The sequence below is a fragment of the Rana temporaria genome, chromosome 4 (assembly GCF_905171775.1).
Source record: "Rana temporaria chromosome 4, aRanTem1.1, whole genome shotgun sequence".
Classification (NCBI taxonomy): Eukaryota; Metazoa; Chordata; class Amphibia; order Anura; family Ranidae; genus Rana; species Rana temporaria.
In genome coordinates this window covers 125,847,658-125,862,214 of record NC_053492.1, presented here as the reverse complement: position 1 = coordinate 125,862,214, position 14,557 = coordinate 125,847,658, and the positions used below count along the sequence as shown (strand labels likewise).

Genomic DNA, 14,557 nt, shown 5'->3' with positions numbered 1-14,557 from the left:
ACTAATGGAGTATTCATTGTCTGTGATAATGTGTATCATGTTGAGGTGGCAAAATATTAAAACAGGAACTGCAGTCTGCTGACATAATTTGTAAAAAAACATTTCCTGACTGACTCCATGGCAGCCTACGTGTGGGTTAATCCCGCCTCCTCTCCAATGTGATAGGACCCCATACCCATAAAAGTTAACTCACCAATAGACTCGGTGTTCCTTTTTTTTCCTCCTCCATGGATCAAGGTCATATTTCAAGGAATGAAAAGAGCACACTTTAAAGCGGTGCAGCTCGGATCCCAGCCATGGGCGGGTGGAGAGCTTGCCCAGCATATCTGGTTATGTGCTGTGGCGTGTGCTGAAGACAGGATTCGGCTGGCAAGGTCCATCTTTACTTTTACCTCCATGGCAGTCGCCTATTTGTTTATATATGTTGTCTATTTGTTTGTTTGCGGCGGCTGGAGCGCTTCTGCGTTCCAGCACACCTGTGGCTTCCTGGTTCCCCATCGCCTGAGCTCCCGCGCATGCGCTGTACCTACTCCCAGAGCGAGGCTTGGTCGCGCATGCGCAGTCCGTCGGTTCCCGCAGGCGCCGTGGGTTCGCGGTCCACTGCGCAGGCGCGTACGTGGAGGACGTGTGACGTCACCGGCGGGCCTTTTAAAATCAGCTGCTGGCCTGTGTACTTTGGGTTTCCTACAGGCGAGCAGCTGATTGACCGTCTGTGATACTCTGCTAAAGCTGTCAGGTCAGTGAGAGATCCTTTTACTTCTGGCTAAATTGATTTTACCATTTCCTGCTGTGCACCTTCTACATTGTCTATTCCAATTAATTGTTTAATTATGTTTTAATACTAAATTTAATTTATTTATACGCATTGATTTTATTTGGTTCTGTTCATTTATTTAAAAAAAAAAAAAAAAAAAAAAAAACACACACAGATGAATTAAGAAATTTCTTACTCTTAAAGGGGCAGTATACTCATTCATTTTTTGTATTGTTCGGCACCATAGGTTCCTTTTTGGTTCCGAATTAGCATCACCCTTTACACGCAGGTCCGGGAATTATGGACCAGTCACCGTCTACAGGCGGCCAGCCCTCACGCACAAGGTATGTGCGGGAAAGGGTTCGGGTTTGGGGCTGCTAGTCACATTTCATGTGTGTTGACAGTTTCCTCCCTAAATGTTTTTTATTTAGCCCTTCCAATCCAGAACCAGAAGACCTTGCCAGACCGCAACGCACTTCTTCCTCCTCAAAGTCGAGGTCCAAGCGTAGATCTCCATCTACTTCTTCCCACCGGAGGAGAAGATCACATTCCTCCTCAAGACACCGCTCCCACCGCCATGATAGTCGCTCTGATCGCAGAGCCTGTTGGGGATGTGACACTCGTGTCCCTGAGGGCAAGTCATTATGTGACCGATGCTACGCCCATGCGGTTAGGTAAAAAGAGACTGAAGGTCATCGTATCGAGTCTCTGGTGGAACGTGTGGTTCAACGAACTCTAAGAGAGAATATGCCCCACACGCAGATTCAGACCAACACTGACGGGTCTGTTTCTCCAATCTTGGAGATCCTAGAGGATCCAGGTCCTTCCCAGCCTCAAGCCTCCACTCCGGCTTTTCCTGAGGGTGACCTAGAGAGTGACGAAGAAGGCTTAGAATTTGACTTTGCGCAGGTGACGCCACTCGTCAAAGCGATTAAAGAGGCTCTCCTATGGGAGGAACAACCCGCTTCTCCAGCCAAGCAGAAAAAATATTTTAAACGCTTGGGGAAAGAACGCCCTACGTTCCCGTTCCTGACTGAACTAAAGGGTTACTTTGAAGAGGAATGGAGCAAGGTGGACAAGAAATCTTCCATGGCTAACAAAGCCTCAAGGCTCTATCCCTTCAAACAGGAAGAGGTCAAACATTTGGAGAATGTTCCTCTAGTAGATGCGGCAGTAACGAGACTAGCTAAACACGTCACGCTACCTATTGCTGACTCCGTCTCTTTCAAGGATGGCCTGGACAGAAGAATGGACCAGGACCTTAGAAGAATTTATGGCCTAGCAGGCACGGCGTGCAAACCAGCTCTAGCCTTAGCGGCATTATCAAAGGCCATGGAAGCCTGGACGGAAAACGTTGATTCTTTCCTCAAAGGCGTCTCTGAAGAACTAGCTAAGAACTCAGTCACTGCCGAGCTAAAACTGGCGGTCGCATTCCTGGGTGAAGCCTCCGTTGACTTAATCCGCCTGTTAGCTAGGATTATGCTTTCTTCTGTGACCGCGAAACGGGCCCTCTGGCTACGCCCCTGGGTTGCTGACCCATCATCGAAGCAGAACTGGTGCAAGATTCCCTTCGAAGGGTCAACCCTGTTCGGCAACAAGCTGGATGATGCCATCTCCAAAGCCACGGATGGCAAGTCTGGTTTCCTTCCTCAGGACAAGCGCCAAACGGGAAGAAAAATACCCCAATTTCGGCGATACAGCCCAGACCGCGCTAGGGAAGCTCGCGCTTACAGACCTGGCGGAAACTACAGAAGGAATTGGAGTAGAGGTAGAGGCTCCTACCGCAAACCTACTCCAACTACTCAAGCGTCAACTGGACGCGACAAGGGGAAATCTTTTTGAGACAACGCCCGCCCAAGCGGATCGTGTTGGAGCTCGTCTACTCCTTTATCGGCACGTCTGGGCGGCCTCAATCAAGGACTTTTGGGTCATCAAGACCGTGACCTCAGGACACACATGGTCCTTTTCCAGTCCTCCCTGTCCAAAGTTCATCTCCACCCTTCTTCCAGGGTCGCTGGAGCAGAGACAGGTCCTTCTAGACTACATTCACCTCCTGAAGATTCAAGGGGCGGTGGTACACGTCCCAAAAGACGAACAGTTTCTTGGGGTGTACTCCCCTCTCTTCTTAGTACAGAAGAAGAACGGCACCTGGTGCCCAGTCATAGACTTGACATATTTGAACAAATTTATAACACACAAAAAGTTCAAAATGGAAACTTTATCAACCATCCAACAAGCAATACAGCCGGGCGACTGGATGATTTCCGTGGACCTAAAGGATGCCTATTTCCACGTCCCAATAGCAGCAGAGCTGCACAAATTCCTCAGATTCTATGTCAACCAGGAACACCTTCAGTTCGTGTGCCTACCCTTCGGCCTAACGACATCCCCACGGGTCTTCACCAAAGTTCTCTTGGCACTGGTAGCTCTTAACAGGCTGAAGAAGATTCGTTTGTATCATTATCTGGACGACCTCCTGGTCCTGTCCCAAGACAAAACCCTTCTCTTGGCACAAAGGGATCAGGTCATCTCGACCTTGTCCGAATTCGGGTGGCTCCTGAACCTGGAAAAAAGCCATTTAGAGCCAACTCAGTGTCTAACCTATCTAGGGGCTCAATTCGACATGGTAAGGAAGACCATCTCTCTACCAGTAGAGAAGATTCCGGTAATTCAGGAGAGGATTTCCCGGGCCTTGAGTACTCGCCATCTAAGAGCTCATCAATGCTTGAAGATCATTGGGACAATGGTATCCACAACACCGATGGTGAAATGGGCGCTATGGAGGCTACGTCCCTTCCAATCCGGCTTTCTCAGGCAGTGGAAGTCAGGGAGCATGAGTCAACGGATCCACATTTCAACGTCAATGAGGGGCAGCCTCTTCTGGTGGCTTCAACCGAAGAATCTGCTGAATTGTCACTCCATCGCTCCAGTTTCTTGAGTCACAGTGATGACAGATGCCAGTGGCTCCGGTTGGGGGGCCCTGTGCGGCACAAGCATGGCGCAAGGCAGGTGGGACGCTCGCCTCCACAATCCAGGCTCGAACACCCTAGAGCTTCGAGCGGCCTGGTGTGCCCTACAGTCCTTTTCACAACTGCTGAGGGGAAGTCAGTAATTCTAAGGATGGACAACACCACAGCAGTATCATATGTCAAGAGACAAGGCGGGACTCGGAGCTCATCCCTTCTCCAGGAAGTGGAGCCCATTATGAAATGGGCCCAAGTGAACCTGGTCAACCTGACGGCTGTTTTCATTCCAGGCATTCAGAACTCCCAGGCGGATTTCCTGTCACGAACTGAGGTGGACGTCAACGAATGGTCTCTCCACGATCAGTCCTTCCGTTGGATATTATCCCTGGGAGTCAATCCCCAAGTGGATCTCTTTGCTTCCCCGAACAATGCCAAATTGAAGAAATTCTACACAAGGGGTTACTACAGCCAGTCAATCGGGACAGATGCCCTAACGGATCGGTGGGGGTTTCAGAGGGCGTACGCCTTTCCCCCGATCCCAATAATTCTGAAATTCCTGAAGAGACTTCTAGCGGAAGAAGTAGAAATCACAATGGTGGCTCCATACTGGCCGAACAGGCCATGGTTCCCTCTTCTGGTTCAGCTGAGTCTTCAGGACCCAATTCTAATACCATGCAGACCAGACCTTCTCTCCCAGGGGACACTCCTCCATCCCTGTCCGGCTCAAATGAAACTAGCGGTCTGGTTCTTGAAAGGGAAAGGCTAGAATCCCTTGGCTGCGCCTCTCGGGTAATCTCTACCCTTATGAGCTCAAGGAAAGGAAGCACAAATAAAGTGTACGGTAGAATATGGTCTAAGTTTGTGGAATTTTCTTTAACCGCAGGCAGTTCTTTCAAGAACCCAGAAATCCAAAACATCCTAAGCTTTCTTCAATCAGGGCTAGACCTTCCCCTGTCTGTAAGCTCACTAAAAGTTCAAATCTCAGCACTTTCAGCCTTTTCTGGAATTCCTTGGGCAGCCCATCCACTAATCAAACAGTTTTTTCGTGGAGCCTCAAGACTAAGACCTCTGAGGAAACCAAGATTCCCCAAATGGGATCTCCCGTTAGTACTTGACTTTTTGAATGGACTTAGTATGTCGGGGCCCTCCCCGTCCTCGTTGAAGAACTTTTCAGCCAAAGTAGCCTTTCTGGTCGCCATCACCTCGGCCAAGAGAGTGTCCGAGATCGGTTTTCTGGGTCACAAGGAGCCATTTCTCACCTTTTTTCCAGACAGAGTGGTTCTGATACCTATGCTGGGCTCCAAACCGAAGGTCTCGTCGGTTTTCCATGAGAATCAGGAAGTAGTTCTCCCTACCTTTTAAAAACCCAGATTCTGACGAGACTCACCCTCTGGATATGGGCAAGATACTCACTGAATATCTTCAAGTTACGTCTACATTCAGACGTTCTGATCACCTGTTCATCCTGCATTCAGGCAAGAACAAAGGGAAAAAGGCATCTTCAAGAACAATCGCATCCTGGATCGTCCAGACGATACAACAGGCTTATTGTGCAAAGGGCTTGGCTCCTCCGCAGGCGGTAACAGCTCACTCCACGAGAGGGATGGCAGCTTCCTGGGCAGCAGCCCGTCATGTGGCGCCAGACGTCATTTGTAGAGCGGCCTCTTGGTCTTCTATAAACACCTTTTATGTCCCATTATTGTGTTGAACCTGCAGCACTGTCTTCTGTAAACTTTGGTTTATCAGTCTTGTCGGCTGACGGGACAAATTAAATATATTTCTGTTCAGCATACCCACCCGTGTGTTTGGCTAGTTATTTCCCACACGTAGGCTGCCATGGAGTCAGTCAGGAAAAGGGAAAATTTATTATCATACTTACCGTAATTTTCCTTTCCTGATGGACTCCATGGCAGACGGAGTTCCCACCCTGAAATTATGGAGTCGGGATAGTTACGGAACACTGAGTCTATTGGTGAGTTAACTTTTATGGGTATGGGGTCCTATCACATTGGAGAGGAGGCGGGATTAACCCACACGTAGGCTGCCATGGAGTCCATCAGGAAAGGAAAATTACGGTAAGTATGATAATAAATTTTCCCTTATTTGCCATTCTGAAGCTTCTCTTCAACTACTATATCTATATATAGTTACATAGTTAGTCAGGTTGAAAAAAGACAAGTCCATCAAGTCCAACCATAAGAAATAAAATAATATCATACAATCACATATACCCAATTCTATACCCACAGTTGATCCAGAGGAAGGCAAAAAAAAAACAGCAAGGCATGATCCAATTTGTTACAGCAGGGGAAAAAATTCCTTCCTGATCCCCCGAGAGGCAATCGGATGTTCCCCAGATCAACTTTACCTTTAAATGTTAGTACCCAGTTATATTATGTACATCTAGGAAAGTATCCAGGCCTTTCTTAAAGCGATATACTGAGCTGGCCAAAACCACCTCTGGAGGGAGTCTGTTCCACATTTTCACAGCTCTTACTGTGAAGAAACCTTTCTGTATTTGGAGGTGAAATCTCTCTTCCTCTAGACATAAAGAGTGCCCCCTAGTCCTCAGTGTTGACAGTAAAGTGAATAACTCAACACCAAGTTCATTATTTGGACCCCTTATATATTTGTACATGTTGATTATATCCCCCCCTTAATCTCCTCAAGAGTGAATAAACTCCGTTCCTCTAATCTTTCCTCATAGCTGAGCTCCTCCATGCTTATCAGTTTGGTTGCCCTTCTCTGCACATTCTCCAGTTCCCCGATATCCTTTTTATATTATATGCAATGTGTGTGTGTGTGTGTGTGTGTGTGTGTATAATATAAAATATACTGTGATTCTGTAGTTTCCAAATATACTGCAGAAATCTCCCTCCACTGAGTCTGGCTGCATCAATTTTAACTGTGGGCAGCTGAAGCTGCTGCCTGTTCACTTCTCGGATTTACACAGACACACCTCCAGCTCTGCAGCTTTCATTGGACCTCTTATAAATCAAACCCCCCCCCCCCCACCTTCCTGGCAAACTCTCATGAGAGTGAGAGAGCTGTACATGTCATAAGCCTAGGCTTTTTACCAGACAAGAAACAGGAAGTGGGCTGTATTAGGCATTTGATTGCAGAAAAAATGTTTTACTATCCAAAGTTAAAATGACAAGGGCTAAAGATTTAATAGATGGAAAGATGAAAAAAATTACTGAAGTTCTGCTTTAAATCTGAACTCTAGGCAGATATAAAAGACACACATTGATGTAGCTCTGCAATAACGAATACATCATTAAATGTATTAAAATTACACAGGATTTATTGTGCAGCACTTAAAGAGAGAGACAGTACAGTTACAATACAATTCAATACAAGAGTGTTAGGCGGGCCCTGCTAGTGAGAGCTTACAACCTAAAAAGGGAAGGGCAAATGACACACAAGGTAATTGTGGGGGGCGGTTGAGTTGTTCTAGCAAATTTTCAGGGATCGTCTAAAGGCAGGCAGAGTAGTAAGTTCCAGAGGATGAAAGTGGCTCTGGAGAATTGAAGAGGATGGTTTGATATTTTGAAATTAGGTTGGTGGTGTAGCTAAGGGCTGATTTATGGATGACTTTGTATGTCATGTGTAATATTTAGAATTTTATTTGGGTGATTAAAAGCCAGTAGAGGGCATTGTATAGTTGGGTGGCAGACATTGAACGTTTGGTTAGGTGTAGGAGTCTGAGGATGGGGATTCCAATGCTCCTAAGGAGGAAGTTGCAGTCATCTAGGCGAGAGATATTAAGTGAGTGGATTAGTAGATGAGGAAATATTGTGAGCTCAGTTTTAGAATGACTGACTGACTGACTTTTAGGAAGTGGTGTGACATTCCTACCAATATGTCTCTTGGTAATTTAGTGGTGTGCAAGGAGAAGGGGGTGGTCAACTGTGTCAAAAGGAGCAGAAAGTTCTAATAAGGAGTACTGAGTAGTGGCCATTGGATTTATCAGTTGGTAAGTCATTAGTGAGTTTTAGAAGGTTGTTTAGACTGGTGGGGTCCTGTGAGGGCTTTTTAAATATGGGGGTGATCAGTGCATGTTTTAGAGAGGAGTGGAATATGCCAGTAGAGTGGAAGATGGGGGGAAAGTAAGAAAGCATAAAAAAAGAGCAAGAGCGGACCAAAAGTTTTTTTTTTTATTTCTTTTTTTTTTTATTTTCTTTTTCTCCCAGCAACCTTCTTTTTGAGAAAGGGGAAAACAACGGTCATATTTTAGCCACAATTGCAAAAGATAAAAAAACACTAGCCCGTGGGGTAGAATTGCAAGAATCTCCGACTAAAATTGCATGCATTACTTTGGAGATTTCATCTGTATTCTGTGAATTTTTTTAAAGATCTATATACTAGTAAAATATTTTATGAAAAGGCTGAACTACAACTTTTTCTTGATTCCATCGTGTTACCAGAAATATCGGCAGTTGACAGGGAGGCAGTGGATAAACCTCTGACTTTAGAGGAACTCCAGCCCCCTACTGCCAATCTGCCTAAATGATAAAGTTCCAGGTAGTGATGGATTACCAGGTGAAATGTATAAAGTGTGCGGAGCTAACCTGCTGCCAGAATTAATGAGATATTTAACGCAGCATTGGAGTATGGCCATCTCTCTCTCTCCTATGAACGAGGCGATTAATTATAGTACTTATAAAATCTGGTAAGGTTCCTAATAACCCAGAATCATATCATCCAATCTCATTGTTTGCATCAGATGTAAAGATATTGTCAAAAGTATTAGCCACTAGATTACTTTCATCAATCTCTAAGATAGTGCATATAGGCCAATCAGGTTTTATTCCAAATTGATCTATTCTACAGCAACAGATATTAGACATTTACCTCTTAATTTTCAGATCCTGTCTGATAAGTTGGGTAATAGAGCTATATTGTCTCTTGATGCGGCAAAAGCTTTTGATTAGTATAGAGTGGAATTTTCTATGGCATTGCTACAGAAATTTTGTTTTGGATCCAAGTTTATACGCTGGATAGAACTTTTGTATGCTGATCTGGTTGCACGAGTTAAAGTAAATGAATATGTATCTGCCCCTTTTCCATTACAGTGAGGAACAAGACAGGGATGCCCACTATTGCCTCTTTTTGTCTTTGCCCTCAAACCTTTTGGCTGGTGCGGCCCGGCACTCATTGAATATTATCGGATTTCGCAGATCCCTAGGATAGGACAAGATTGCCTTTATATTCTGATGACACACTGCTTTTTTTGGGAGATACTTCCTCATCCCTAATAGCAGTGATGGGATTAGGAAAAATCCTGGACTGCCGCACTCTGTTAAACAACGTCTTTATTTTATAAAATCAAATCGAAACATCCAAAGTAGTGCAATCAAAATGAAAAAGTGGACAACAGGCCAAAAATAGCAGTGATATCTTTAAATAATAAATATGGTTCATTCTCAGGGTTCACAATAAATTTGGATAAGTCGGTTCTCTTATCAGTAGACCCGTTAAACAGACAGGGAAAATATGGAGTAAGTTGTCTTTAACAATAGTCGGTAGGGCTAATTTGATAAAAGCAATTGTGGCATCCAAATTATCTTTATCTCCTGCATAATGGAGAAAAATCTCCCCTCAGAAAAATTGGGACTTTTTAGGCTCAGGAAATGGGCAAAGGTCAGAAAAAAGTATATTAAATATATTGTATTTATTGGTATCAAAAAACTATTTAAAAGATATGTACATGTGAGTACAAATGTATGTAAACCAATTGCCAATGTGTTTCAGACCTTAAGGCTAGGTTCACACTGCTGCGAATTCAAAATCGCGGTAAAATCTAGATTTTTACCGCGATTTCGCGGCTGCGATTTTGCCACGATTTTGGCCGCGATTTAAGAGACATCTGTGCAGGGTTCAATGTAAATCGCGGCCCGAAATCGCAAAAAGTAGTACAGGATCTACTTTTTTAAATCGGTGCAGCGCCGCAGATGCGGCGTCGCACCGATTAGGACAGTGCCATTGCCGGCAAACGCCGCCAATTTGAAATGCGATTTGACATGTCAAATCGCATTTCAAATCGTACCCAGTGTGAACCAGGGCTCAAGCTCCTTTTTTCAGGGAAGGTCACCTTTCATTGACTAACTTCCACTGTTTTTATCCCATTGCTGGCTGTGTTATGAATTTTCATCAAGGCATTGTAAGTACCCTCATCTTTATCCCACCCGGACCATGTCATACATATGTGAATGATGATGAATGCTCTAATATATGTTTTGTTTTTTATAGACCACATGTACTATGATTGTTAAAACCTTCCCTGAAGAAGGAAATTTTAAAGACTCTGAAACACATTGGCGATTGGTTTACATTTTACACATTTGTACTCTCATTTAGTGGTTATTTTGCCTTGTCACAGACCACATTTTTCATGCAATTTTTGTATATGTTTTATACTGTTTCTTTTTAAATACTTTTTTGATACTAATAAATACATCTATTTAATGCCACTATTATTTTTGACCTTTGCACATTCCTTGAGCCTAAAAAGTCCCAGTGTAGAAAGACTCCACCTACCTACAAGCCAATGGGTTTGTGCTTGTATTCCAAAGCACTTGTATCTCAAAGCGAATTTCCCCATAAGAGATAATGTAAACTCAAATTATTCATTCTGCAACCATTTATTCATAGGTCTTTTTTAGTTTATAGTCCATATAAAAAAAGGTTATAGCAATGTGATGGTTGTGTAACCATTAAATGTCCATCCACAAATGGAAGCCTTCACAAGGGTATTAGAAGCAAAATCCAGCAGGAGCTACAGTGTAGAAAAGAGAAGAGAGGCGCCTCTAAGTGTAGAAATATGGTTACATTTAGCAATTCACATGGTTGATGATTTAAACAGGCACATCTAAGTAAGCAGGTATCCGGGGTAAAGCTGACCATATAGACCGTCCTTCGCACCACCGGCTCTTATCGCTGTCAGTCTGCAATCATGACCGGGAAGACTACCCTGCAGTAGGTAAGCGAGGCTTGAAGTGCTTGTGGAGCGGAGTGTGGAAGAGATGACATTGATGGTGGTGTGGTGACTTGATGTAACCATATTGCTATACTTGGAGGCTCCTCTCTTCTCTTTTATACTCCGTTGTGACATGACAGTACTTATATCGAGACATCGCTTTTATATCGAGTCAAAATTTATTTAAAAATTTTGCTCGTCTTGCAAAACTCTCTCAAACCAAGGTTTTACTGTATTTTGCTTTCATTAGAATGCTGATCAGTGTCTCAGTTCTAAGTAGTGAGCATAAAATATTTTTGTTTGAAGCAAATAACTTGCAAGTTCTTTGGGGGTTTAGTTGCTTTCTGTGTCTCCATTAGAGTTTATCCTCTTCTATGTCCCAGTGACATTCCCTCACAGAGAGGAACAGTTAGTGGAGAAATACCCCTAGTTGGGACACGGGAGAGCAATAAAAACCAGAACGAGTTTTCAACCCACAAGTGAAAAACTAGTAATCCTATTTATTAATTGGGCATAAATTGCAATATCCTATAATGATCAATCAGAAATAATCTCTTAACTGGTCAGACTGTAATAAGCTAATGGTGGCCATAGGCAGGCAGAAGCCAAGCTATTTCAGGTAATATTTCAAATTGAGAGAGTTGCTTGCTATTGTAACACAATATGTTGCTTTACAGTGCCTTCTTGGTTCCCGTGTATTCCTTTGGGGAGAATGAAGTTCTTTGGCAGCATCACTTTAAGCCTGGCAGCTGGAAAAAGAGCCTCCAGGAATTATTCCAGCAATGGATTGGTTTTGCTCCCTGTTTTTTCTTTGGGCAAGGAATCTTTTCCAGTTCATCCAAAGGAATAATGCCACTACGAAGAGCCATCAACACCGTCGGTCAGTGCCGCTTAACATAGGAATTTCTTGGCTGCAGATTTCTTACTTACATGTATACATATAATTAATATATACTTTTTTTTTTTTTTTTTCTACTACATCAAATACAAATTGAAACATTCTGCATTCATAAAATCCAGATACAGTTGACCTACACATATTGCATCATACATTATCCTTTTTTATATTTTATTTTAAACCAGGTGTTATGCATTTTGTACAGGATATTGTGATTGTGTCAGATTTATTTATATATATATATATATATATATATATATATATATATATATATATATATATATATATATATATATATATATATATATATATATATATTATAGAATACGATTTGTGCACTAAAGGGATTTATTTAAAAAGTAAAACTTGACATCAAGTACAAGGTATATACTGTACCTTGTACTTGATGTCATCTTGTACTCTTTAAATCTCTTTTTGTGCCGAAATCCTATTCCATTTTTTATATTCTGGTACTTGGGAAGGACTAGATTGATTGCACATTGTATTTGGAGACTGCTCAGTGCGCCTCACCCTTTGAATATGAAAATATATAATTATATTTTAGTAAATTGTACTAATTACTCATACACAATTTTTTTTTTTGAGTTGATTTACCCAAAATGCTGTTTCAGTCCTTTGGTAGAAAAAATTAAACCAACTAATGTTTTTTACGTTTTAAAAAAATATTAGTTATGTGATCTCTATGCCAGAGTTACCAGGTCTGAATTGCTGACTATTATGAGGGGAGGGTTAATTTGTATTAAGGAGAATATTCCAAGTGAGTGATAACGCCAAAAATGGCAGGCAATAATGGAAAGCTCTAACCACATTATACAATTTTCTTATTCAATTTCCTTTCGATTTACCTTCAACCACGTAGTGCAAGGGTCTGCCTGATTGCATGCAAATTGAAAGTATTTAGGTTTGACCTCATATGGCTTTGGTAAATCTAAAGGAACATTGTACAAGAAAACTGTATAATGTATGGCTAGCCTTAGTTAAAATACTCACTAGCTCTTTAAAGTTCCAAATGGCTTTGTCTTGCAAAGGATACACGCACATCCATTGATGCTTACCTTGCCAGCAATATTTTGCCAATCTTTCCTATGTCTAAGCAGGCACTAAAATTCCCAGTGTGGACTGGCATTGGACACCACTTCCTCTGTAACAATGCTCAGGCCTAGCAAGTGACTGCTAGACTCAAGTACTGTCACACAAGAGGAAATGACATGCTCCCCCATGGAAGAAATGTGTGATGTTGCTGGCTGGCTGGAGGAATGAGAGATGAAGCACTGGCAAGACATTAGTGGGTCCCTTTGCAAATATGCTGTCACTTTGCCCTGAGTTACTCTGCAAGTTTGCCTGTGCATGAGCAACTACAGAAATTAAATTTTAATTTCTGGGTTTACATACACCGTATATGGAATATTTAGACAATCAAAACTCCTAGCATTGTCACATGTAAACTGTATATGTTGTCATTATATTATTCCATACACGTGGGTTGTAAACTGAGCCTGGGTTTATCACAAGGTGTGTCCCTTGGGTAAAACCTCACTAATAGCTGACATGTCTGCTGGTTAGATTGATTGTCCTAAGCTGAACTATTAATTTCCGTTCCAGTTGGTAAACCCATCCCTGTGCCCAAGACGAATAATCCTTCAGAGCAGCAAGTGGATGCGTATCATACTCTCTATGTAGACTGTCTGCAGGAGCTTTTTAATGCACACAAAGAGCGCTTTGGTCTACAGCAGACTGACTCTCTGTTGCTGATATGAAAACAATGTGTAACAGAACTACTGGACCAAATAAAAAAATGTATCTTGATGGCATCAGACCGACACACAAGCAGAACAGAATCTGATTGATTGAGAGGGATCCAGATGCCTCAATTGGACTCGGTAATACAAATGATGACAATATCTCAAGTCTTCCTACTGAGAGAGCCCAGTATTTCAGAGTCCCAAATCAACAGCCAGCTTATATGGAAAGAGCAAAGATAATGTCTGAAGGGCAGTAGCAACCAGTTTATTTTGGTCAAATCTGTGAAATACGAAATTCAAATTGGTTGGTCGGCATTGGTTACTGCACTTTGTCTTACTGAACAAGCCTGACTTTGTGTTCTGTAAGCAGAAGTTAAATTGAATGTTTTACAATAAAGGTATCAGTATAATCAATACAAACTTAACGAAAACCTGTGTGGGGGTTTTTTTTGTTTTTTTTTTCTCTCTCTCTCTGAACTAAAGAGCTAAACCCACAGAATTAAAGGGGTTGTAAAGGTTTGCTTTTTATTTTCTAAATAGGCTCCTTTTAAGCTAGTGCGTTGTTGGTTCACTTCCTTTTCCTATGATTTCCCTCTAAATGTGTGTGTGTTTTTTTGTCTGAATTTCTCACTTCCTGTTCCTCCTCAGTAAGCCGTTCTGGCTGCCTAACCCCCATGGATGATGGGAGCAAGCTTACTGAGGAGAAACAGGAAGTGAGAAATTTAGACAAAGGGGGGGAAAAATCATTTAGAAGGGAAATCTAAGGAAAAGGTAAGTGAACCAACAATGCACTAGCATAAAGGAACCTATTTAGAAAATAAAAAACAAACCTTTACAATCCCTTTAACTTTTACCAAAAGAAGGCTCAAGTTAGAAAAAAAATCAATTGTTATTAAGTATAGTGTTTTATTCCATAGAAGCCGCTGATGTATGAGGCCCCTGATTTTTGGGTGACAAACGGACAATGACCCTTCCAGCAATACTACACCATCTGACATACCAAGGTTTAAGTAGGAAGATTTATTTGGGTTTTACACCCAATGGGGCAAAAAACAGCCACAAAATAAAACACATTTGTAAAATACAAGACAATGTGGGATAAAGTATTTCTAAACTTAATCCCCTCCAAATGCCTGAATCCTATAGCTAGAGAGGGTCCCAACTAAAAGCAATATTTGCCTAGAGATTGAAAAATTT

The 14,557-nt window shown here is 42.3% G+C and overlaps 1 protein-coding gene across 3 annotated transcripts in view; it reads left to right on the top strand.

The window, feature by feature from the left end:
• The window catches only part of LOC120936575 (diacylglycerol O-acyltransferase 2-like), a 44,077-nt gene extending 30,291 nt beyond the window's left edge, over nt 1-13,786 (top strand). For all 3 annotated transcript variants that reach the window (XM_040349035.1, XM_040349034.1, XM_040349033.1), the window contains 2 exons: nt 11,377-11,579; nt 13,221-13,786. In XM_040349035.1, the coding sequence (XP_040204969.1) occupies nt 11,377-11,579; nt 13,221-13,375 (358 nt within the window). In that variant the 3' untranslated portion in view covers nt 13,376-13,786. The remainder of the gene's footprint in view (nt 1-11,376; nt 11,580-13,220) is intronic.
• Nucleotides 13,787-14,557: the final 771 nt, after the last annotated feature.